Raw genomic sequence first — 25,956 nt, 5'->3', positions numbered from 1 at the left:
ACCTGAAAGTGATATACCTATCATCAGTTTAGGTGCAATACGTCAAATGGTATTTACCAGGCGAAATTTCACATCTCGAAGCGTGGACTTAACTCATGGAACTCTCCTTGTAATGAAACCCCCAACGAATCAATTTTGGATGCACGGAATACCCTCTCAACCTGACGTTAAAGATCCTAGAATTAGTATCACATTCCGAAACATAAAAATTTCGAAAATTAAAAAACGACGCTTGGAAGATAATGAGGATGAACTTCCAGAGGATGACTGGTTTGCCCACTATATGAAGTCTGTTCCTGAAAATATCTTCATGCCGAATAATCGAGAACAGAAAAAAGAAAGTTCGAAGTTGATTGCACAGTGGACTCTTGGTTGGGGATATTTTGTGTCCATAAATCAGTTTGAAAACAGAATGAACATTCATCTACGTGAATGTGTGGAACAAAATAAAATATTATACCCTACTACACGCGGTGTTGTTATAACTCCTGCAACATGGCAAGAATTTTCCTCAAAAATATATGAATTTAATCTTGTCTATACGACTGCCAGCATCATTTGCAATAATGAGTTGGTAGTTTTCAACAAAGAAGGTGAGTGTATTTTTCAACAAGTTTTTAAACAAGATGAAAATTCTTTTAAACTAAAACCTACATACCTAAAAGTAAACTGTGATATTTTAAAAAAATTGAAAGAAATTATTCCTGATGTATCTAATACTTTATATAAAAGTATTTTTGAAATTATTTTACCGTTGCAAATCAAATGTAAAAACAATTGTTCGGATATGGTAAGTGATGATGATGAACTTTTTAAAGAACTCATAAACTCTATCAAAACTGAATTAAATTCAGTGATTAAAAAACTATTTAAATGCGAAGGTTGTATTGTAAATCATCCTTCACAAACAAGACATGATTGCATTATAATAAGTGTTGAGGATAGAATTAAATATATTGGGGAAGATATATTTTTATGTATTAATTTTAAAAATATAAGAGATTCTTTAAGGCAGAAAAAAATGTTTCATTTATTTTGTAATAGGTTTTTTGAATCGAAATGTTATGAAGATTATAAAAATGCACTAATATAAGTACAGCTATTCTATTTAAATTTCTGTCTTTGGTTGATGTTATGAGTATTTTTTTTCCTTATGTTTTTTTTTAATAGAAATATATTGAAATTTTAGTTTTAATTTTAAAGCAAACATGTATATCAAATATCAGTAAATGGATATTGTTGTTAATTTGATATTAACTAATGAAAGAAAATCCTAACTATATTTTATGTATAATACAGAAACTTGTTCTTTGGAAATAAATAAATGTATTTAAATAGAAAAGCTTCTTGGTGAAATGAATGTATTTTTATTTTTTATAACAATTTTTTTAAGTATTGTATGTTTACAGTGCAGTATATGCTTCAAGTGATTCACTCGTGTTGAAAATTTAAGAGTTTATGAAGCGATTATTCGCTGAACTTATTTGATATATTTGTAAGGTTTCTTGAATACGAGTAATCTGAAGAGATATTTGAAATCTCATGAAAGAAACATCAGATGTAGTGTATGTCCTAAGAAATTTAAGTTTGTAGTTTGAAAAGTCGCGAAGCTTCTCGTCTTAGAATTTTGTAGTGAATAATCACAAGTTCTTTTCATGTAAAAAGGATATGAAAACTTATAAAGTTACTTTTAAGAGTAAATCGTGATAAAAAATATTTAGTGAGCATAAGAATTTAAAACAATATGAATCTTTACATCGTATTGAATGTTCGGACATTTTTTCAAGTAAAACAGAATTTGAAGAAAATCTCACGAACCTTTTTTTTTTTTTTTTTAAATTTTGCCGGTGTCAAAAGAAACAGAAATATGCTGATGATGATGTTTTGAAACAGCATGATACTTCTCTTCTTATAAATTGCATCCATTGTTTACAAGTGTTTAAAAGAAAAAGTGATCTCTTACACCACATTCGAATGCGACATGATTTGATGTGAATCTTATAAAAACGAAGAAACGTTGACATCGTTAATACATGCAAGTCTTCTAAAATCGCAAGTCTTAATAGTATGTTCGCAATTGAATCGATTTGCTAGAACATAGAAAATGATCATGTCTTAGATGTACTTCTTGAATATATAAAATTGTAGTTAGTAGGGAAAAAATGAGTTATGATGTAGTTACACTGAGTTAACACTGAGTTATGATATCGGTGTTTGAAATGGTAATCAACAGTTACATTTAAAATGTGTCGTGAGTGTGAAAATGCAGAAATAAAAGAGCTTTGGCGAATTTAATAAACTTGGTTCAATGTGGTTGATGGAAAAATTTGTTCCATGTGAATTAAATAGTGTAAGATATGAACCTCTTTCTCTCAATAGTTAATTATTCAATTGTAAGACAATTAAACTTTAAATATATATGCATATAGTACATGTAATGATTAATATTACATTGATTAATGTAAATAACTGATGATATGTGTATTAACATAATGAATGTTCGCTTTTATGAAGTTCTAAGCATTACTTTAAATACCATTCATAAAACTTTTATCTCATATATACAAACATGACAATATCTATTGAGTTTTCGTTTATTCTTTGGAATGTATGAAAGTTTAAATATTTTTTTTTAATTTAGTGTAGATTGGAGTAAAATATCTGTATCTTTCTTCATTTCAATCGGTAATATCTGTATGCTGGTAAAGGTACATATGTTCGTAAGAATTATACTGTGTCACATTTTTGACAATCTTCTTTCATTCATATTAGCTAATAAGAGAATTATTGAAGTTAGTAAAGTAATGAAAATCAACGTTATTGAAAGAAAACTCTAAAAGCATTTACATTTCCAGAAATATATCAAAGTTCCTTTTCTTAAAAACAGCAGGTGTATCGTAGTTTTTATTTCTATTTCATTAAAAGCTGAACTTGTAAAATAAAAATTTTCTATTAGTGTAAGGTAAACAAAAAGAAAATCAAGAGACAATCTGTATCATGAATGAAATTCAAGTCTTACATCGGATTAAAAAGAAATATTCTGAATCTAAATGTTTATGCCTATTTAGCACAAAATGCGTTTATTTGTGTTATAAATTTAACTAAAACCATTCTTATAACAGTATGTTGCCTTTAAACTGGGTAAAAGTGTTAAGTATATTTTCTGATGGTATTGATATACTTGTCAAAGAAGTTCTAGAAACCTCAAATGTCGAAAGAGCATATGATAAGAATCTCCTTTCCTATCGCTACGTCAGTTACAGGTTAAGGGGTGGTTTGAATGGATAAAGGTAATGTTTGTGCAAAAATATAGTAGTTCTATTTTGAAATGAGAAATAATTCGCTTTTTGTCAATTAAGGAAACTTGTGGTATTATTAAACAGAATGTCAGTGAAAGACATTGCGTTTGCATAGTGAATTATGAAGGTACTGAAAGGTAGTAAAGAAGGTGAATGAAAGAATTAATTTGAACAAATAAGGTAAGGCTATCATTAAAAGAAAAAACTGTTTAAAAGATGTATGTTAGAATTAAAAGTAAGATGTTAAAATTTAAAAAGATGTAACAGAGTAAAACCAAAGAATACTGGTAATTCCCATCTGGAAAACAGTAATTTGAGTACGATATTGAAAAAGTTGGTTTTAAGAATTTCTTTATGCATGTGATGCAAAACAATTGCTAGTTTATCATGAGTGCTGACATAGATGCAATTAGTGCAGGAAAAATAGTAAAATTAGTATAGTTAGTGTCTCTAAAACATGAAAAAATAATAGTGTGAGCAGTGTAAATTCATTTGAAGTACTGAAATATGACATAGACTAAATATCAGATAATGTAAGAAATATTTTGGTATGTGTGGATGAAACACTGAACGTGGTTGTAAAATTAGAAATGAAAATTATCAACACACTTAAAGGTAATCGGGATTTAAAACTAAACATGATGTTAGAAACTTTGAAGACCATAAAACTATATGAGAAAGAAATACATTTAGATATAAATGGTATTAAACTGTAAAGTTGTGAATGGAAATTTCTGAGTAAAACCTGTAGATGATCTATTATGATCGCAGAATAAAACAAGTATTTAAAAAATTGTAAGGAAATGTTTGAATATGGAGTAAATGAAAACAATTCATATCGTTAAAATGAATAAAAAGGGATAAAATGTTGGAATTACGAGTGATGAGACAGAAATAAAAACATTATAATAAATAAGTTAAACTAGAATTAAGAAATATAAACACAGAAGGGAAATCATGAACGTAAGAAAAGCAATTAACAGTTATAGACTTAAGTTTTTAAAAAAAATATTCGGTAATGTAAGGAAGATATTGTTGAACATGTGAAAGAAATTGGAAATTCCGTAGAAAATTTAGTAAAAGAACTAAGATCACGAAAAATAAACGTTTCTTTTTAAATAGAATTTCAAACCACTAAGTTAAAGTGTGTGTAGAATACTAGAATGGTTTAAAAAAAAGTAAATGAAGTTAAAATTCAGAATATATTGAACATTATAACGTTAAAAAAAGTGTGAAATTGCATCTAAAATTAAGTAGTGTAACAAATAAACAGCATGTGCGGTAACGTTTGTAAAATATAATATATAAGTTAAAAATCAGGGTACGCTGAAATGGTATGAAAGGTATTAAAAAAAAATAGTATGTGAAAATTAAATAAAATATTACAAATTAGAAACGTTAAGTATTAAAAAAAATATGACAGTAAAGGAATATGTTATTATGAACAGAAAACCTGAGAAATAAGTTAAAGTTTCATGAAAAACTAGAAAGGATAAAAGTATTAGAATAAATTGATGAGTCGATTCAAATTCCATTTTCTTAAATAGGCTTTTTTACCTGAATCTGAATGTATCACATCAGCTTAGTGGTTAAAATCTTCAAACTACTGAGCTGGTGAGATATTTTGTTTGAGAGTTCAATTCTATATTTTGAATCATAGAACATTTAAAAAAAAAAAAGAAACTTCTAAAATAGATTATTTTCTTTTTTCATCCCTAGAGGACGCCATAAGCAATTCCTAAATAGATTATTTTCTTTTTTCATCCCTAGAGGACGCCATGACTCCGGTGCCAAACTAAAAAAAACTAACTTTTAATGAAAAGCAGGAGGTCTACAACTCAATCAGCAGTCTACGAACAACTCAACTCCACTCGTGACCACGCTTCCTAGTGTGATGACGTTGCCTTTGGCCCCGCCCTCTGTGTGACGTCATTGACCACGCCCTCAGCTCATCAGCTCCTCCTGATGCAGAACTGTCATTTTCTATCTACTGTGGGCGTTTAACTTTAAAAATTGTAGACGTTTTAAAGTGAATATTAACGGCAAATTGTTTCAGTGGATGATAGATAATTCTATACTTTTGCAATTATTTGAAATTTGTCTAATGAAATGGAAAGAAATGCATAATAATCAAATGAAATTTCAGTTTATACTGTCAGCTTTAAAAACCGTTTGTTAAGTGTAAGATGGACATGAAATTTTTACAAGCAGCACGAAATTTTATGATTGAGCATTACCTCGCAACCCATAAATTTAATAGCGATGCCATCTTTTTCAAACTCTTTGTTGGTAGTTGTGGTATTTCAACTCTGGCTTTATCCAATTTCTGAAAAGAGTCGTTTAGGAGAGTTTTAGGAGGCGGCCATTTTGTTTCCTACGGAGAATTCTTCCCGTTTCTCCAAATTAGCTTACCAGGTGGAAAATCATTGTCTTGTATAGTTCACGAACTTCGGGAAGGCCTCTTTAAACGTTTCAACAAGTTTTCTCTAATGCGTTACGAAGTAATGCTTATTGGTAAAAATTCATTTGGCTTGAGAGTATCGTGCACTAAGTGATTTTTCAAAGCTGACCATAAATGGAAGCTGAAATTTCAAGTAATATATTTCTAATAACATTGCAGGACGTGATCCATTGAAATGATTTTTTATTCATTTACATTGGGAGTTTATATAATTTTTGAAAGATTTATATGCACAACTTTCGGATTGCTCTGTATAATGAAAGCTGTCGAAAGTACAAACCATTTATACTTTTCAAAATTATGCTATTTTGTTTAACAAATATGTTGCTTAAATAAGATTTTCGGTTTAGTTCTTAAATTAGATTTATAAATTTATTTCACGTAAACAGAGTATTCATTAAAAATTAAAGTAATTAAATTAAATAAGACTTACTTCATGACTGCAAGATGAAGAGGTGTAAATCCTTCTGCAGTGACAGAATCGACATCAACACCCATAGGAAGCAATACCTGAAGATTTTAATGTATCATTTTTTTAAATCTGCGTTATTACTGACTTTTAAAGATAAAGGAAAACAGGAACAAAAAATTCACAAATAAATGCAATAAAATTAATTTTAAATATATATTTTTGTTAAAGCATAAATTTACTTTTAGAAAGGTAAGCTCTTTAATAGATATTTAAAACATTATGCAACAAATTGCACAACTCATATAGACATATTAAAAATATATACAATACTAAATGGTATATGATTGAATTTTCAAAATTATGTTTAGTTTAGTTACAGAAGTTTTGTTGCTTAAGGAATTTGGTAATATACTGTAATAATAAATTTAATCTTCTGTTTTCAGTGCAAGAGAATATGTGATGACGTTTCATAGTTTAATAAGTAAGCGTTAAATTTTGTTTAATGCATAGATTTTAGAATTCAGAAATAATGTTTTCAAACATAAAATAATTCGTAATCTGACGTGATAGTTTAGACCAAAGTATTCCGCATTATATTTAGGTAAAACTATATTATATAAATGTTCGAAAAAAGCGTCTACTGGCTTTATTTCGGTAAATATTGGTTTTAATCATACTCTTTGAATTACTAAAAATAGAACTGGTCAAACGTCAGTAAATAATGGTTCTAAACCATATACTTTGAGTTATTTAAAATAGGACTAGTCAGTCTCTAAGCATAAAATAAATTTTATGAGAACAGTTTGAAAGCCGCTGTTCAGAAGGCTGTACCAGTATAAAATATGGTTTTATATGTGGTCTCTGTGAAGAGAATTTCCAAACAGTCATATAGTCATTGTACTTTAAAATGTTAAATATGAGAATTTCTGCATGCTTATGTAAAATTCGCGGAGATATTTGAGACCAATGTATTGAGTTATATCCTTTTCAGCACCCAAAATTTCTCTCATCTTCTATCGAGGTTTAGGAGAATTTGAGAAAAAAAAAGGCTTTATTTTAGCGATTATTGGTTCCTTTTAGGGTAAAAGAGAATTAATTTGCTTTAGGAGATCTTAAAGTATTAATTAGTCACTAAAACTATTAATTCAATTTTGTGAATTTTGCCTTGAAAATATGGATCATTTTATAATTTTTAAAGCACCAGAATTTTTCTCTGTCTGACTACGTAACGAAATAGAAAACACAGTTATACAACTCTCCTACTTGCAGTTTTGAAAATGTTGTATATACTTCTTCACCTTATTTTGAGAAAGTTTGTAAATGCAAGTACATCTAAGATCACTATTTAAAAGGAAATAAAAGTTTGTAGCCATTATCGAACATCCAGTTGAATCAAACAACATTTAAAAGAATCAGATGTGAAATCTTTTTAAAGATAAAAAATCTGATGTGTACACCACATGACCTCCTTGTACGGAATATTAAATTATACGCATTTTTTCTTGCATTTCATTTAAACTTTATTGGATTGAATTAAATCTACTTTGTCAATAGCACATAAACCACAATAGAATAAAAGCACTCTTTAAAGTTTATTGTATTTGTTTACCATAGCGACACTCTGACGCTAGGTTCACTTAACAGCGTTATATTTCGTTCATATTATAACTCAAAATGCACAAAATTTATATCATTTGAAGAATTATCTAATCGTTGTCACATGTTCGATTCAAATACTGTAATAAATATAGAACGATGTATAAAAGAAATTAAGCAAACAAAACAAAAAAGAAACAGTTTTTCACAGACGATTGAGTATTTCTCATTCAATTAATTCAGTTCTCACTTCGCGTCAAGGCAAAACTACATAAAAACTCAAAATATCTATATTAAAAATTACGAAGTAAATCTTAAACACTTATTTCCTCGAAAAAATTCCAGAAAGGATTCAGCTTGATTTAATTCGCAAAAAATAATGAAGGCGTTATCTTTGTTGTTGCGAAGCTACGTTTCTCTAGATTGGCAACAAATCCACTATCTTGCTGTTTCAAATGTAAACAAGCAATGACCGCCATCAAAAAAATTCTTAGGCTCAGCGGCGCTTAAACAGCTTTAAAATTGCTGATAATTCTAAAAATATTGCGTACAGATTTACTAAAGGCATAAAAACCTTAACCGGAACATACGAACAACATAATTCAATCATCTTTAAAGCAAAAAATGTACAATTTACAAACATATCATAAAGAAACTGAGATCACTCAGCTGGGTAACAGAGTGGATATATATACATTTATTTACGTTTGGTGCGGCCGATTGCAACCAAAATACGAGATGCACATCTACATGTTATAACTGTCCTATATACAAAATTTCAATGTTCTGAGACTACTCGTTTTTGAGTTATGCGAGATACGTACGTACAGACGCCACGAAAAATTCTCTTTAGATTTCATTTTAAAGCAGTTTTATAATTTTTTTGGAGGAAAAGAGTCTTTTATTCGATCCTTACGTACAGATGTCACGGAAAAACATCGTTAAATTGCATTCGATAGCGGTCAAAATTGATATTTTCGTGAAAATATGCTGCTTTTGAACTTTTCGCGATTACAATACTTCCTTTTTACTTCGTACAAGGAAGTAAAAAACTTAATCCAAAGAAAACAAGTAATTATCAGAATATCAGAAATTTTCACCAAATGTTCCGACCCAGAGATGTTTAGAAAATGTATTAAAAGCATTCCAGCAGCAAAAAGTTCAAAATTAATTCGCGAAAATCTTGAAACAACTTTCAACCATCTTCCCCACCACCTGCAGGAAGACTTTCGGTATGAAAGAAAAACCAATTACAGACTCCTTTTTGAGACCATTTTTGTTGATGAAAATTAGAAAAACTTAGTTTTGTTGAATGAAGTGTGGGTTTATTTATCAAACAGGGATATGGAAAAAGCATTTTTTACAAATAAAAAATATATAGAGTTTTTTAAAAGTGGCTCCAACATGCTAAGAAAAGTTTTTCCTGAAGGGTTTTGCCGGTACCTGGTTTTGGATCTAAAGGAAAGCTTAAAGTTAATCCAGAAGCAAAAATTAATTCTATTTGTTATAAAACAGATATCTTAGTTTCAACATGTTGTTATACAGAAGCTGTTCGCACATTTCTTTTCACGATTTTCATTGTATTTACAGAAATATATTAACTAAAGTTTTGTGTTTTAAATGCTCCATTTGATACACTGTATTCTTCACTATTTTTCTACACCGTAATTTCCAAGAAAAGCAAGCCTTTTTTAATATCGAAAGAGATATTTTTTCCCATTCCTCTTGAACAGGTTTCCAAAGTCCAAAGAGGGTCGTATGTTGACGTTTGGACAATTCGCTTTTTAAATGTCCAAAAGCGCTAAAATCCGTGGTTGATACTTCAGGAGATTTAGTAGGGATATGATTTGAAGAGTATGGCCTTGATTCCCGTTTTTTATTCCATTTTTTCCAGGAAATTAACAGTAGATTTTGACGTGTTGCTGCTTGCTTTGTCTTGATGCAGTTTTACTGATTGATGGCACTGTGGGTAAAGAGAAGTATTTAATATTTGAAAACTGTGTTTAAAATATATTCCTTATATGGATTTGACCTTAACAGTTTTCTGCACTCTTCAATTTTTATTTGTCATTATATCAAAAAACCAGCAACAGTCATAAATCCCTTTGAAAAACTTGCTTTAGATTCTTTGAACCATGTTTTAAGATTTCTTTCTTCTCTGTGATGACAATTAATGGACCTCTTTTTATTGCGGTCATTTAAATCTACCCAGGATTCATGTAATGTGACAATATTTTTCTATTTTTTATCCGAACAGTTGTTTCTCCGAATTCTGCAGCGTGTTCTGCTTTCGGCGCTATGTCGTGGAGAAAGACGATGCGCATTACGTTTTTTCGCCGTTTTAAAATTCAAATCAACATTACTCACTTTGTTTATTGGCCATTTTAATCATTATGCACCTTTCCTTTGACTTGTCCTTTGACATTAAAGTTCTTACCTTTGCAGCATTCGAAACATTCCGTTTTTTCCATGGATATGTAATTAGAACAATTTTTCTCCCTGAAGACAAACTTTGACGCTTTTCTGCCTTATTATTGATAATGTTATCTATCGTTTCTTTAAGTACTGAAAAATCATGGCTTTCAGAGCATTTTTAATAACTAAATACGAATGTTCTTCGGAAAGAGCATAAACATAGCCTTCCGTCCATTGCTCATTTAAAAGCGTTATTTTTCATGAAAAAAAATTGTCAAGTCAGACAATTTACATTTTCAAAAATATGTTTTCAGTTAAAAAAATTTCCAAACAGGCGATTTTTTATAGCAAATCAAAAATCGTCTAAAAAGTGTGCGAAACAGCCCCTGTAATATTCTACATTGCATAATGAAAAAAAAGTATCTTTGCCATAATAGTGTCTCCTGTCCCATTTCGTGATCAACAAATTAGTTTTCGGAAAACCTGTCATAAACTTCCAAAACAAATATACAATTGAACCCCGCATTTATAAAATTTTCGGATTAGTATTATAGAATTTTTGAATTATTGGCTGTTGGAGTAAACCACTGAAAAATAGATCCTGCAGCATTACAAGATTTATGGGAAAGAAAATGTTAGATCTATCTAAATTTCATCTAAGTATTTTTTCCTTTTAATGTGCTTTATTTTTGGAAAGTTTGATCCATAGTTATTACTCGTATTTATGCTCTGGACATAGAATTATCAAAAGCCAGTCGGTCGCCTTTGTCCTTCCTGTTAGCACAATTATTGATTATAATTATTACTCATATTTAAGTCTCATATTTGTGAATGCGAAATTTACCAATATCAATAATTAAGGGCGAATTAGTGTTTACGAAAACTTTTGACTGAACTTTGGTGAGTATTTAAAGGTAATTCGTTTAATTCCCGTGACACTGGTCATCTAGCTACTCTCCGCATGATGTTCCGAGTCTCTCCCTTTCTCTTATACACATACCTACGCTTACATTCATCCAAATCTGCTTTTGCATTCCACGCTAGTCGTCTCACTCAGCCAGTTCATTCGTATCACAAATTGAGGAATGAGGGCACGTTTCTTTTGTTTTGCTTTCTAAATACATAGTTGAATTTGGTTATCGTAATTTTTTAGTATGGTCATCATAAAAAGAAAATTATTGGAAGAATACAGAAGTTTACACAAGAGGGTTTGTACTCAAGTGACACAGTTATCTATAAATATTTCAATATTTGGCTAGCAGACCGTAGAAAGAATATTTTAACGAAGCATATGGCAATAATCCTTGTGAATTTAAACGACAGACTATCGTCGTTGGCAATTTTCATGCGCAAAAATGTGCGAAAATTGAAAAAGAAGAATTTTTTTTAGGATAAAGCAAAGTGCAAGCTATTTAAAGCTTAGTTTTTCTGGAACGTTAGGATTTCATCAGTGTTTACAATATCTTTAGTTAAAGTCCACTTTTCCATTTTTTTTCCTGCGTAATGAGTTTTAAATTTTCAGTATATCTGTATCTACATATATCACACGTTTATATGCAAGTGCTTTCTGATTAACATTTATATTGTTGCAATTAGATTATATTTTTTTTCGTAATTGTTAAATAAGTATTAGAAAATTTAATAAAGATGCGGGCGGAGGAGAAGGCAGTCAGTAAGTTTTAAGCTTAACACACTTGTATAAGAAAAAATGTCTAAAATTACTCTCAGTTCTATACATATTTTCCCTTGTCTTCAGTGAGATCTGTTTAGCTCGAGATTCTAACAGAAAAATAATATTTTGTCCAGCGGCGTGGGGGGAGGCAAAGGGGCATGTGCACTCATATTTTTCTTGTGTCAAAAATTCATAAAACTTACGGGCGGCATTATTCTGCTAATTTATTTGTTGAAAGAGGATTTTTATAGTGCCTTATCCTGTAGTTTCTCTCTTATCGAAACAGATCATATATGTCTGTTTTGTTAATGCTTATATCTATTATTCCCTAAACAGTGGATCAATATTGTATTGTAGTGGTGAGGCTAATAAATGTTGGATGGTAGTAGAATATTGCTAAAAAATATTATTTACATATAATAAAAAGCTTCAGGAAGTGATGGGGTGTATCAGTCAAAATGTATTGGAAGACCAAGTACAGCCGATAGGGTCCAGCTACTAACCCAAGCCCCCCATCAGATCTTATTTGCCAAAATAGCCCTTTAAAACAACAACAACAAAATTAACGAGCTCTTGGGTTCTTTTAGATCCATATCCCGTTCTCTCTATAATGCTTGCACTTCTGTCCTTCCATGCGCTACTGAAGAGAATTGGCACTATACTATCCTTAGAATCGGTATTGGCTCTATCTTTAGCCTTCTTTCCTGCCATTCATAATAAACCATTTTTGAATATCAAGTGGTAGTTTGATAAAACGGGCACCTCAAATACGCGCCAGTGTACTACCGTTACACTACGAAGGCATGCTGGAAGGAGGGAGAAAATACCTTATACACTTAAAAACTAACTATATTTAGACTTAGACTCCGGACTCCTTTATTCTTTACCTATAACGTTAAAGAAGCGTAACAGGATTAAATAATATTAAGCATCATTAATTTTATGATCGAACAATACAGACAGAGTGACATAGTAAGAAAATCTGGGACGCTTTTGATTCAATTTCGGATATCTGTACGAACGTTTTATCTGAAATTAAAATCCCCCTTCAGAAAGAAAACTACGATGTATCAAATTTTGTAAATTGTAAATTAACTGATGATGAAAAACTTGATTTTCTTAAAAATTTCCAGGGTTTCCTGGTTTTACATTTGGCAGTGGAAGTGTAAAACTGAAATATACATTATTATTTGAATACCTATGTCTGGCTTATACTAAAATTAAAGTTGGAATGTATTGTATATGTTTCCTAATATTCGCCAAGGGGTATGTAGGCAAATAAGATAAACGTGATTTGCGAATTAGTGAACCAGCTTTTTCGCAACTGGAGAGAATCTAACGAAAATTCCATGACTCACCAAGAAGAAGAAATATCATAAGCATTCTTTATTATCTGCGGGTTACTTTAAAAAATATCGATCTTGGCTGCAAGCAATCTACAGTTGATGCAACTGATATCGCCAGCGTTCATTAAGCTAAGAAAATCGGAAAAGCTTATTCCTATAATAAAAACAATGATCTTCTCTGGGAGAAATGAATTTTTATTGAGATGTCATTTCGAATTAATGTAAATGATGATAGCGTCGAATCTCATGAAAACTTTCGCCAGCTTCTCGGACTTCGAATAGATGCCGGAGATGAAGTGTTAAAAAGCATTCAGAGTCTTGCAACAATAAAGCAATGTATATTTTACCAAAAATACGAAATTGAAACTTAAGTGGTTGAAATAAAAGTATTGTGGAAAAGACCTTTGAAAAGCGAATGCAAGCTATTAGGTTTTATTTATAGCTCAGGAAATTCAGACATTTCTTCACAACAGCAAGTGTCTATTTATGTGAATGATATGGATGAACCTAAAAGAAAAACTGTTTTAATAGAAACTTTTTTCATCTCGTACGTATAGTATCGACAGAAGATTTGGCTAATGCTATTATAAATACACTCTTGATAAAAAAATAAGCAACAAACGCTAAAAGAAAAGTTAGTAATGTTTCCCTTATTTTGAATAACCAGTTGCTCTAACTTTTGTTATCTTTTTGAACTCCTCAATTTCCCATTAATTTCCTCGCCAGGATGCAAATTAAGTTAAAGTGAAGAAGGGTGTTTAAACGAGAAAAAAGAGAAAGGTTAGATAGAGCGTGATTTCGCTAACATAGTGCACTTGTTACTCTAAGTTACTGATGCACCTTCTGGCCGTTTATTTAAAGTCGATTGCGGTATAGCTTGCTAAGTCAGCCTGTTAGTCTTAAATAGTCCGGCACTACTCTTTGCCATTTGAAATTATTGTTAAATTATTCTCAAGTTTCCACCGCAAGTAGTCGATGATAATGTGAGCACGAAGTACGTGCATTTTTGTTAAATAGTTTAATAAATTAAAAGGGCAATTTAAACCCTTTCCATGTGTGCTATTTCTTCACGCCTGTGTGAGAAGTCGCCTGGCTTATTATTAAGGTTGCATCTCTTGAATGATAGCAAAAAAAAAAAAAAAAAAGGGTACGATCCTACAAGGTACGAATGTAAAAAGGGAAATTAAAACATATAATTTTCGTATGAGAAAGAGGTTGCATCACCGAATGCAAATAGAGAAACAAAATTATCACAAAACACAATACCGCAGCCACACTACAACGACTTAAAAAGGGGCATGCCGGACCTATGCTTCAATTCGCAAGCAGCGACAGTTCTGTATAATCTGAGAAGCGGAAAGCGAGGAGCCGAAGATACCATTTTCACAATGAAATGCTTTGGAGGGCTATCGGCAAGCTGTTACGAGAGAGCTGAATGTTTATCGTAATGTCATCTACAAGCTGTAGAATAGTTACCAAAGGGATCAAAACCCCTGCAGAACACTTGGGTCTAGACACCGCAGGTTTACCACAACGGCAGACATTCACTTCCTGTTGTTATGTGCAAGACGCGTTAGATCACTAACAGCACGAAAGGTGGCGTCGCATCTCTCAGCTGCGCACACATCCCGTCAAACTTTGTTCTATTTACTGCATGAAGACGGACTGTTGCGTTGTCCCCATGGCGATAGACTGATTTCTGTATCCAACGGACTTAGTTATAATTGGGGGTGTTTTTCATTGTTCGAACGTGCCTTAACGCTACCAGCTCAAGACCGGCATTGATACTTTCCGAGGTAAGTGTGAAACATTTTTGGCTGGTGTTCATTGCCTGCGGCATGTTTATTCCATAAATGAGTAAAACCCTTTCCTGTGCTTCTTATTCCTTCCGATTTGACTGCCATGAACGATAAAATTCATACCACAGAAAATTCATTGTCCCCATACTGAAAACTCTGAAAGCACTCTTCCTGGTAGCGCTGATGAATTTGTCTCTTCAAAGAATCTTTCTCAATCACCTAAAGAGCTGCCTACTCCTGATATTCCCCCTATCAACAATTTCCCTGCCTTAGGGACTGAAGAAAGTATGGACGTTGGTGCCGAAACTAGTGAAAATCCCGAAGTTGTTGATTCCTCCATTTCTAACCTGAGTTCTACCCCGCATGTGATTTTAAAACCTCGCCTGATCATCATACGATTTGCATAATAATCGGCGAAATCACTGAAGTTAAATTCTTCGGAAAATTCCTCGCATATTATCTGAGAATTATTTGGTTGGTTGGTTGGTTGGTAACGGAGGACGGGGACGCCTGATGTCTAACAGAGGTAAACAAGCATGTGTCCCGCGCCCTCCACTAACCAGGAACAACTCCCTGGGGCCTCAAGAGGCCGCCTCGGGAGCTTTTTAGGATGTTAACAAGATCATTTACATGGCCATACAAGGGCAGATTGCATTCGTTTTACCGTTTTGACATTTGTTGTTGCAATTTGCTATGGTAATTTTGCACATTCACAATAAAATTCTAATAAAAATACAAATTAAATATACAGATACAAAAATACAGTTACAAAATAATAGGATCAAATTACAGGCTCATAGGGGGGGGGAATAAAAATAAAAAATAAAAAATAAAAATTAAAAAAAATAAATAAATAAAATAAAATAAAATAAATAAATAAATAAATAAAAAATTAAGTATTATGCATATACAGAAGAGGAAATGTTAAATACATTTGATTGTACATTATTTGAAAGGTGTCTGTAATAGGGACTTATGTAAATTTTAGGAGTAGACTTATGTGTCTGAGAATGTGGAACTGCATGCTGACTTAGTTAGTGTATCATGTCTTGAGAGTTTTGGTTAATGAGGAGAGCACAAATCTTGGCCCATTCTCTTGAGCTTGTTAACAACTTTGCAAATTGTATTTACTGCCGGTTTGTGCTTTATAAGGAAGCGGTGATAAGCTTCACTATTGTTGATAGGAAGAGGGAGGTGATTTCCTGCTGTCAGATGGCATTCAAAAACATAGTGGTCTGGGGAGCCTTCCGCTCCGCAGGCGCATATGTCCGTGGTTGTTATGCCATGTCTATTGAAGTAGGTCGGGAATGGGCCGTGTCCCGTAATATAAGCCGTAAGAGGAGCTATTGCAATGTTGCGTTCAGTGTTGACTTTCGGGAGGTAGCTGTATGTACGTCTTCCAGTTGTGCAGTGCATCCAGTCTTCCTGCCAAAGATTTAGGCCTTGACCCCGTAATAGCCCTTTGAGGTAGGAAGGAGGGGCTGGGATTGTGATTTTTTCAGCTTCTGGATCAGTGGCTGCTTGCTTGGCCAGGCTATCAGCTGCTTCATTCCCCTCATTTTCTGCATGTGCCTTGATCCATGTTAAGGAGAGATGTTTCTGCGGGTTGCGCTGTAAAAGTTGTTGTAATTTGATGATCAAGGGCGAGGTGTGGTTGTGATTATCTAGTGCTAGAAGCGTTGACATACTGTCAGTGAAAATTTTCGCCCGTTCTATATTATTATTGAAAATGTAATCTACCGCGGTTATAATTGCTTGCACCTCCGCCTGGAACACACTGTTGTTTAAGTCAAGGCGTCCTTTCCATACATGGATGATTCTTCCTTTGTCATAGTGTGCAAAGGCGCTGCCTACTCCATCTTCCTGCTTAGAGCCGTCGGTGTATATTTGCGTATCCCTTGAAACTCGCGTCATTGACAGTGGCTGTATCCGTGAGATGTTAATTCTTATTCCTGTGCCTTTACGTGCAGGATGAGTGTGAAGAATGTTACTTGGGCTTTGCAATTGCAGAGGGCTGTATGTTATGTTGCCAAATGTTGCATCTTTGCGGAGGTATATGAGGGTGGTGTACACTGCCTCTTGTTCTGCCCGTATGTGGAGTGGTATGAGCCCTGCAAGGACTGTCGCTGAGCTGGTGGCTGTGGTGCGGTACGCTTTACAGAGATTCAGGGCGAATGGTCGTTGAAGAGATGTAAGATGTTTGATCTTTCGTCCTCCCATCGGTTGGGCCCATACGGCAGCAGCATACAAGACTATTTTTTCAGCTACCACATGGTAGAGGATCTTCTGAATATGATGATTCTGACCCCAGTTTTTACCTTGGAAGGCGCGGGCCTTTCTGGCTATAGCTGATGTTTTGTTTTTTAGTTCTTGGATATGAGGGATCCAGGTTAGTTTTTTATCCCAGATTACACCTAGGTATTTTAGCGTTTGGACAATCTTTATGTTGGCTCCTTGTAGTTTGATGCAGGGGCGGCGCGTTGGATTCGTGCCTGCTTTGGGTATTATTATTGCTGATGACTTTGCGGTGGAGATTGTAAGCTTTAAGTTGCTGCAGATATTGGCGAGGAGGGAGCAGACTTCGGTGCCGTTTTTCTCGAGCTCCGCACGAGTGCGACCTTTGACAAGAAGAGCTGCGTCGTCTGCGTAGGCGATGACACTTGTATGTCGTGGCGAGTTTGCATCCAGTACAGAGTTGAATGTTAAATTCCAGAGAATCGGTCCAGCACAAGAGCCTTGGGGACATCCTCTTTCTTGCACTTTGAAGGTAGTGTCATTGTTGATGACTATGAGAAGACTACGATTCTCTAGATAACTACTAAAAACGCTGAAGAGGTTGGATGGACACTGTGCGTCTCGGAGGGCCTGTCTCGCTGGCCACCAGAGTGTGTCAAACGCACTCTGGAGGTCAATGGATATGAAAGCTGTATGGAAACCTGTGGTGCTATTGCGTTGAATTGTTTCACGAATTTTGCAGAGGGCATGCGTAGTGGACAGACCAGTGCGAAAGCCATACTGCCTGGGGCTGAGATGATTGTTGCTATGGAGATGATATTTTAGTCTGTTAACAATTAATTTCTCGTAAATTTTGCCCAGGGTTGGCAAAAGGCATATCGGGCGAAAAGAGCGCGGGTCTTGCGGGCTTTTATCCTTTTTCAGGAATAGGACAACTTGTCCTTTCTTGAATGCCTGCGGGAATATTTGGTTGTCAAACAGTTGGTTAAAGAATTTGTAGAAGAAGGAGGGACGTGCTTTGTAGGCAACTTTGATGATGCTATAGTCCAAGCCGTCTGGACCGGGGGCCTTTTTCAGGTGTAGGTGTTGGAAAATTTGCTTGACTTCCTTGTCACTAAATGGTATATCATGTGGAGTCGGTGGGATGGTGGTATTCATGCGAACAATTTTTTGTGCTGGCGTATCTTCCTCCGCGTTGTCTGTGGGGAAAACTTCGTTAAGGATTGTGGTGGCTGTATTTTGTACTGGATTGTCGTTGCTTGTATTTGGTGGCTGCATGAAGATTTGAGCTGGCTGATATATTTTACTTGAGGCTAGCTTGTGGAGGATTCCATACGGATTGCTGTTTTCGGTGCAAAATTTCCTCCAACTGGTAATTTTGGCCGCTAGTATGTTGTTTTTGTAAAGAGCTCGCTCCTTGCGGAATGTCGCCAATAGTTGGATTTTTCTGTCTTCATTGGTGGTGGAACGTATGCGGCGTCTGATAGCTCTGCATTTTTGCCGTTGTTGTCTGAGCTCTTTCGTCCACCACTTAACTCCTTGTATTTTCTTCGCTGCGCGGGAGTAGTTCACTACTCCCCACACGCGCAGCGAAGAAAGGGGGTGTGGGGAGTAGTTCACTACTACACTACTGCTTTAAGGTTTTCAAGTAGTCGGTCTGTGAAAATCTCCATGCCTTCTGGGCTGTTGTGAAGCGCAAGGTTGTTTTCCTCATTACTTAAGATGCGTGTGAAGGAGCGACTGAGGGGGCGGATCTTGTTGCCTGGAAGCCTGTACCTACGTAGGACTGTGATTTTCGTGTCACAGTTTATGAGAAAGTGAAGGTATTTGTGATCGGAGCAGCTCTCATCATCGACCACAGTCCAGTCTTGCACTAGGTTTGCGATGCTGCTTGAACAGAGGGTGAGATCTGGCCAGCCCACACGATAGGTATTATCAAATGTAGGTGGGGAATCGGATGTATTTAATAGATGAATGTTATTGGCTGCCAGAAAGTCCTCAAGCTCCTGTCCCTTCGTCGTAGTATCTGCATATCCCCATATGGTGTTATGCGCATTAAAATCACCACTAAGAAGCAGAGGGGTTGAAGGGCATCGTTGTATGGTGTCAAGAATGTATGAGGTGGTGCCAGTGATATTGTCCGTTGGGGAAGAGTAAATTGAAGCTATTATGTACTGTGCGTTATTGAATGCTAGTAAGATGGCAACGAAGTCTCGTTCTTGCTTGATGACTATTGGAGACCAGGATGGGTTGGTGCATGCTATTGCGGCTCTGGGGGATTTTTCGTTAGTTTCTGCTTTACGCTGATAAACTTTCCACGATATGGGAAGGCTTGCTACTTGACCCTCTCTACAATAAGGTTCCTGTATCAGGAGTAGATCTGCATCGTAGGATGTTGCATGAGTGACTGCTTGAGATGTCGCTGCCTGCGCTCTTTGTAGATTAATCTGGACGCATTTTATGGGGCTAAATGTTACTTGGTTGTTGTGGTCTGTAGGCATAGATTGATGGATGTCTGCAGTGCTATTACTCATAGGTTGTGCTGCGTTTGGTTCTTTCAACGTACCTGCTGTAGGTGGGACAGGAGATGTCATAGGCGGGGTGGGCGCAGGATATTTTGTTATTACTTCTGTAGTTATAGTCCGCACAGTTGATGCAGGTGGCCGTCCCGGATTTGCAGTTCTTGACGTTGTGGCTTCCGGAGCAGTACGCACAGTAGACTTTGTTCTTGCAGTCTTGCTGCGTATGCCCGAATTTCTGGCACTGGAAGCATCGTCTGGTGTTGAAGAATTCAGCAATTCGGTGCACTCTCCAGCCAAGATACAATCTGGGGTATTGCATGATGCGGTGGAAGGCTGATGGCTGACATTCCAGCACCCATTTGACGCCATTTGCTTAATCTTTTAGCCGGTATAAGACTTTTGTAGTGCTGCTGGTAAGGTTGTGTTCAGAGCCTAGTGCCCGTTCAATGTCCTCCTTGGTGACGTCTAGTTTTACATCGTGGATTGCGACTCTAGGTAGTCTGACTGCTGGCAGTTTTGTTTTGGCAAATTGTTTGCCTTGCGTGCTTTCTAGTGTCTTTGTGAGGTGGGTGAGATCCTCTTTGGTGGCGCAGTCAACAGCAATCCCCTCCTTCTGGATATTTCTAACTGAGTGTATTTTTACACCTAGTGATGGGAGAGGGAATTTGGCGTTCAGGTGTTCCTTTAGTACTTTCCTTGTGGCGTTCGAGTCTTCTTTTGGGTAAATAAGAAGTGTGTGTTTTGTAGAATGTGATGCCACTTGCGCGTAGGAACGCTCGATAACCGGAGCTGCTGCTGGGTGTGTTGTTGGTTGAGGTGGAGAGTAGGAGAGTCCTGCATCAGTATTAACACCTGTGTTGGTTTTAGCTGGAGGTGGAGTGGCAGCAGGTCCTCTGGTGGCTAGAGTCCGGAAGGCCTCTAAAATGGCCAATAGTTTCTTTCTTTGCTCTGTCGGTAACAGGTACTTGTTATTTTTTGTACTGGTGCCAATGTCTTTGGCTTTCTCGTAGAGTGTATTAATCTTTTGTTCGTAATTAAGACTTTCAGTTAATACGATTGTTGCTGCGTCGAATTTGCAAAGGCGCACTGACGCTTCTGCATCAGGCATAGTGCTGGTTTGTGCTGGAAGGAATATGGGTGATGATGAAGTTGAGTATAGCAATCAAGGGGTATTTTGTATTTACCAGTGTAGAAATGCCGCTAGATAAGTTGTATAAGTATACATAAGCACTGGTCATACACTGCTCGATCAGGAAAGTGGGAATACTCTGCTCAATCTGGGAAAGTGACAAGTAATGCAAGTAATACTCTGCTCAATCAAATATGACAGGTAACACACTGATCAATTAAAACAGTAGCAGTAGAGCTGTACACTTCTTAATTAGTAAAGATCAATTAAAAGTCTATGGGCCGTATAATAAAGGTATAGAACATGATATCACACAGAATACAAGCACTGAAACTATTCTCTGTATAAAAATTAATTCAATCAAATTATTATTATTAGCTAGAAGTATATAACACAAAATATCAGCATAAATACTTAATTAGCTAAAATATTGTAAGCCAGAATTATATAATTATACAACACATTAGGGGGAAAACTTGATTAATTCAATTTTTGTAAGCTAGAAATACATTACACAAGATACTAGCCCTTACTGATATATAAACACTCACAGATATAAGTATGGTAAAATGTATAAAACAGGAAAATATACAAGATACGATCACTGAATCAAATATGACTGAATTAAATATGACAAATACTCAGCTCAATCAAATATGACAGGTAACACACTGCTCAATTAATAAAGTAGCAGTAGCGCTGTACACTGCTTAATTAGTAAAGATCAATGAAAAAGTCTATGGGCCGCATAATAAAGGTATAGAACATGATATCACACAGAATATAAGCGCTGAAACTATTCTCTGTATAAAAACTAAATCAATTAAATTATTATTATTAGCTAGAAGTATATAACACAAAATATCAGCATAAATACTTAATTAGTTAAATTATTGTAAGCCATAGTTATATAACGCACAGCTAGAAATATAATACACCACATACTAGCACTTACTGATATATAAACACTCACAAATATAAGTATAGTTAAATGTATAAAACAGAAAAATATACAAGATACGATCACTGAAACGAATCCTTGCAAAACTGCTAATATTTAGGAGGGTGGTATACAGGATTAAGGAATGAATACGCAGCTAATTTACCAGCTCCTAATTGAACGCACAAAATCATAAGTTTTAAACAGCTATTATTACCCTGATGCTATTTAGGTGACTGCTATTGTGTAAATGTAATGCAATCTTAATTATTGCTCGTAGGATTATCGGATATTTTGTTTACCGGATAATTAAAACAATCCTACCTTGATTGCAGGGCTTCTTCTGCGCTTCCTTTGTTCTCTATGAAGTAAACACAATAATATTTATTAAGCACTAATAGTGCTGAGTACTACACACACACGCTGTAGAACACTGTATTCGCACAACACTATCATTGTATCACAAATTAGCTCACACTACTACGTTAATTGTTGGTTTCAGCTGAGAAAACCAAAGTTTCTGATTCGTACTGCTACGTCACACTGCTATGTGAATTGCTCTTTTCAGCTGGGAAATCCTTGGTCGTTTATCTTCTATGTATTTCATCTGTTGAATTAGGTAATCCAAAAGCGAAGGCACAACACAATTAGAACAGATCACTATAACGCACTAATGAGCACTACACTGTAAGAACTGATGTCAACACACTCACCATGATACACACTACGCTGTGAGAACTGATGTAACACACTAAGATGAATAATTAAGCTTTAAAAAAAAAAAAAAAAAAAAAAAAAAAAGTCGTAATTTGCGAACCACTAGTCAGAATATCATCAGATAAAGAAACTTGGATCCGTCTCGATGAGCAGAAATCAAAAATGCTAGCCCTCTCTTGGTACACTAATTAGTTCTACTATAAACACTGTGTATGAAAACGCCCACTTCTCTATTTTTGAAGCATTCTTTGCGGTCACTCCTTAGCGAATTCCGTTGGGGAGGGGGAGACGAGTGCAACGGCCTTTTGCTCAAGGTCAGAGTTCACAATCGCATTCCACACCGTGTGTAAAATCGCAAATTTAATAATATTAAATTCCCTAATTAATAGAACGACTTGAGCTTGGTTTTAAAATGCTCCTGGAAAGCTTACACATCCGATGGTAAAAGTTGCTTGAAGATCCAATGAGCGGCGGCTCATATAGAACGGTGGAAAGTTGTAGCTTGCGTAATTACAATACTTTTGCCATTTCAGAGTTTTGAATAATCTGAAAATTCATAAATCATTTTCTATCAATCTCTCTATCACAAATCTGGTATCTTTGTAATCCTTAGATCTTCCTCTTAACGATAATGCGAAATTTGTATGCTTTAGCACAATATTTCCGCAAGATGAGCAGGCAATAAGCGGAGCGATAAAAACGCGTGCGTCTCCTCAGAAGGTTGAGGAGAGACTCGGTCTGAGAATTATTTTAGAAACGCTCAGTGACTTCTACCTAACTGTGGATTATCTGAACCGAAATTATTGGATATTATTTTTGAAGCATAAGAACGATCGGCCTATTAAAATAGACATCAAAGACTTGCGAATTTTCTCCCTGCTGATAATGTCTTCAAAGCTCTTGTTGCTCATAACTTTGAAATCCTTAAAATCGGTCAGCTGAGAAACTTCAGGACTAAACCTTTATTACCCATCTTTCAACTTCAACTGATTCCGACCTCTAAAGTTAATGAAATCTACAGTACAGAACGCCTGCTGCACTTCTTGGCCAAGATTAAGAAGTGTAAGAACTTCATCTCCCAATGCTATTAAGTGTCAGAACATTGGAGATTCCTCGCAATGTTGCAAGATGCAACCACGTTGTATGAAGTGTGCGAAGAATCACCTTTTAAGCCAGTGTGAGCTCAAATGGACGGATACCCGCACTTGTTGTAACTGCCTCGGCCAACATGTTAGTTCCTATCGCGGCTGTGAGCATTTTAAGAAGGTAACCAAGAATTTCCCCATTCGTGCTGGAATCAGCTACGCAGCTAATTCCTTTGCCCCTATTAGTCATCCCAAAATGAACTTTTCCCTGGACAGTCCTATGGCTATTCCTCCTGTCTCATGATTCGGATGAAAAAGATTGCGAGAACGACTTTGATTTCGAAACTACTGACTGTATTCAAACAGATACGAGAAATGTTTGGTGCTAGCAATATTAGCAATTTTATCAAACATTTTTCGGAACATGACAGTCAACTCAAAGTTCCTCTCGCCTCCCAAAAATTATTTAAAACTATTTTTATACGCTCAAAGAAAATTGCTGAAACATAAGCAAAATGCAATTACATTACTGCGTTTACTTTACCAGTGGTTTTCGCTGCGAATATTTCAATCTTTAATGAAATCTCGGAAAATTTTGACCTAATTTACAGACCCCAAGAACTAACTTTTTTTCTTTATTTTATACTTTTTGTTATTGTATACTAATGCGTTAAATATAATATATATTCGTTCATTATATCAGAGTTCCTTCTTCAACTCAGTAGAGAAGCTGTTATTGTAAAACTTATTTTAGTTACTTACTTCTAAACAGGAATTATGCCCATTCATAGCTGCCAGATGAAGAGCGGTGTAGCTACTGGGATCTAGAGCTGCCAGATGAGCTCCTTCCATTGCTAAATACTGCAGAATAATAAATTAGATGTGTGAGAATTTATATATAAATTATGCATTTACAAATATTAAAACTCCTAGTATTTTAATATTATCATATATTCCTTTAAACCGAAGGCGCATTTGTTTCTTCATATATATGCCTCTAAAAGAAGAATGAGTCTTAAAATCGTAGAATGCTTTTCAAAGCGCATAGCGATTTTCACTGACGAGACTCGCCAATTATAGTCATTCTACATTTCGGTTAACAAAGAGTTCCCGGGGAAAACATTATGAATCGTAATTGTTGTCTAGGACCTTTCAACGACACATTCCAAAAAATACCTCCATCAGAATTCAGAGAACAGTTATCAACAGTTTGAAAGGAAATAAAGGAAAATGTTATCTTCATTTAAATCTTATTGAAAAATCTATTGATAAAGGAAAATGTTTATCCATTGATGACCTTATGACCTAATGAAAATCCTTTATACATTTGTAAAGGAAAATATAATTTAAATCTGTTGATAAAGGTAAATGTTATCTTCATATAAATAATATCATCTTAAATGCTCCTGATAATTCAGGAAACCATGTGCATTATGTGATAATGAAAATAAATATTGCTAATAGAAACAGACTTTGAATTTTGATTATAAGGCAGTTTACCGACTCTTATGGTTAAGTTATTTGAATATGGCAAAACCACGAGGGCTACCTACTTAAAAGGAAAAATCTGATATGTACACCACATGACTTCCTTGCACGGAATATTAAATTATACGCACTTTTTCTTGCATTTCATTTAAACTTATTTGATTGAATTAAACTTACTTCGCCGACAGCGCATAAACCACAATAGAAAAAATGCATTCTTTAAAATTCACTTTGTTTACCATAGCGACACTCTGGCGCTAGGTTCACTTAACAGTATTATATTTCGTTCTTATTATAACTCAGAATGCACAAAATTTATATCATTTAAAGAATTATCTAATCGTTGCCACATGTTTTATTCAAATAACAAAGCTAGAATTATGTATAAAAGAAATTAAGCAAACAAAACAAGAAAGAAACAGTTTTTCACAGACGATTGAGTATTTCTCATTCAATTAATTCAGTTTTCACTTCGCGATAAGGCAAAAATACATAAAAACTCAAAATATCTGTATTAAAAATTACGAAGTAAAACTCAAACACTTATTTCCTCGAAAAAATTCCAGAAACGATTCAGCATGATTTAATTCGTAATAATACACTCATGTCCTAAAATTAAGAATAATTCGGAGTCACGCGGAAATCGAACTCTAAAATAAATATATCACCTGAAAAATCACTACACACATCTTCAAGAATCATATGCAAATTTCAGGAAGTAACCAGATGACACCGATGGTATGTCACAATGACGAGAGTATAAGAGAGTGATATATAAGGAATACAGGCAAAGAAGTAAAATTGTTCGCAGGCGCTTTATAAGCATTTCAGTGCAATAAC

At 34.7% G+C, this 25,956-nt stretch overlaps 2 protein-coding genes across 2 annotated transcripts in view; one reads left to right on the top strand and one right to left on the bottom strand.

Annotated features, from left to right (window-relative positions):
* LOC118189396 (transmembrane channel-like protein 5) overlaps window positions 1-25,956 on the top strand; it is a 202,763-nt gene that overhangs the window by 120,496 nt on the left and 56,311 nt on the right. The window lies entirely within an intron of this gene.
* LOC118189395 (uncharacterized) overlaps window positions 1-25,956 on the bottom strand; it is a 73,740-nt gene that overhangs the window by 15,045 nt on the left and 32,739 nt on the right. The window contains exons 9-10 of the mRNA XM_085812295.1: window positions 24,391-24,489; window positions 6,194-6,270 (exon numbers count right to left, since the gene is read on the bottom strand). Of these exons, the coding sequence (XP_085668421.1) occupies window positions 6,194-6,270; window positions 24,391-24,489 (176 nt within the window). The remainder of the gene's footprint in view (window positions 1-6,193; window positions 6,271-24,390; window positions 24,490-25,956) is intronic.

This window comes from Stegodyphus dumicola, chromosome 3 (genome assembly GCF_044657685.1).
Source record: "Stegodyphus dumicola isolate Sdum_Otavi_A_Nest chromosome 3, ASM4465768v1".
Classification (NCBI taxonomy): domain Eukaryota; kingdom Metazoa; phylum Arthropoda; class Arachnida; order Araneae; family Eresidae; genus Stegodyphus; species Stegodyphus dumicola.
Note: the sequence above shows the minus strand (reverse complement) of the source record. Positions and strands in the feature narration are given on the sequence as shown.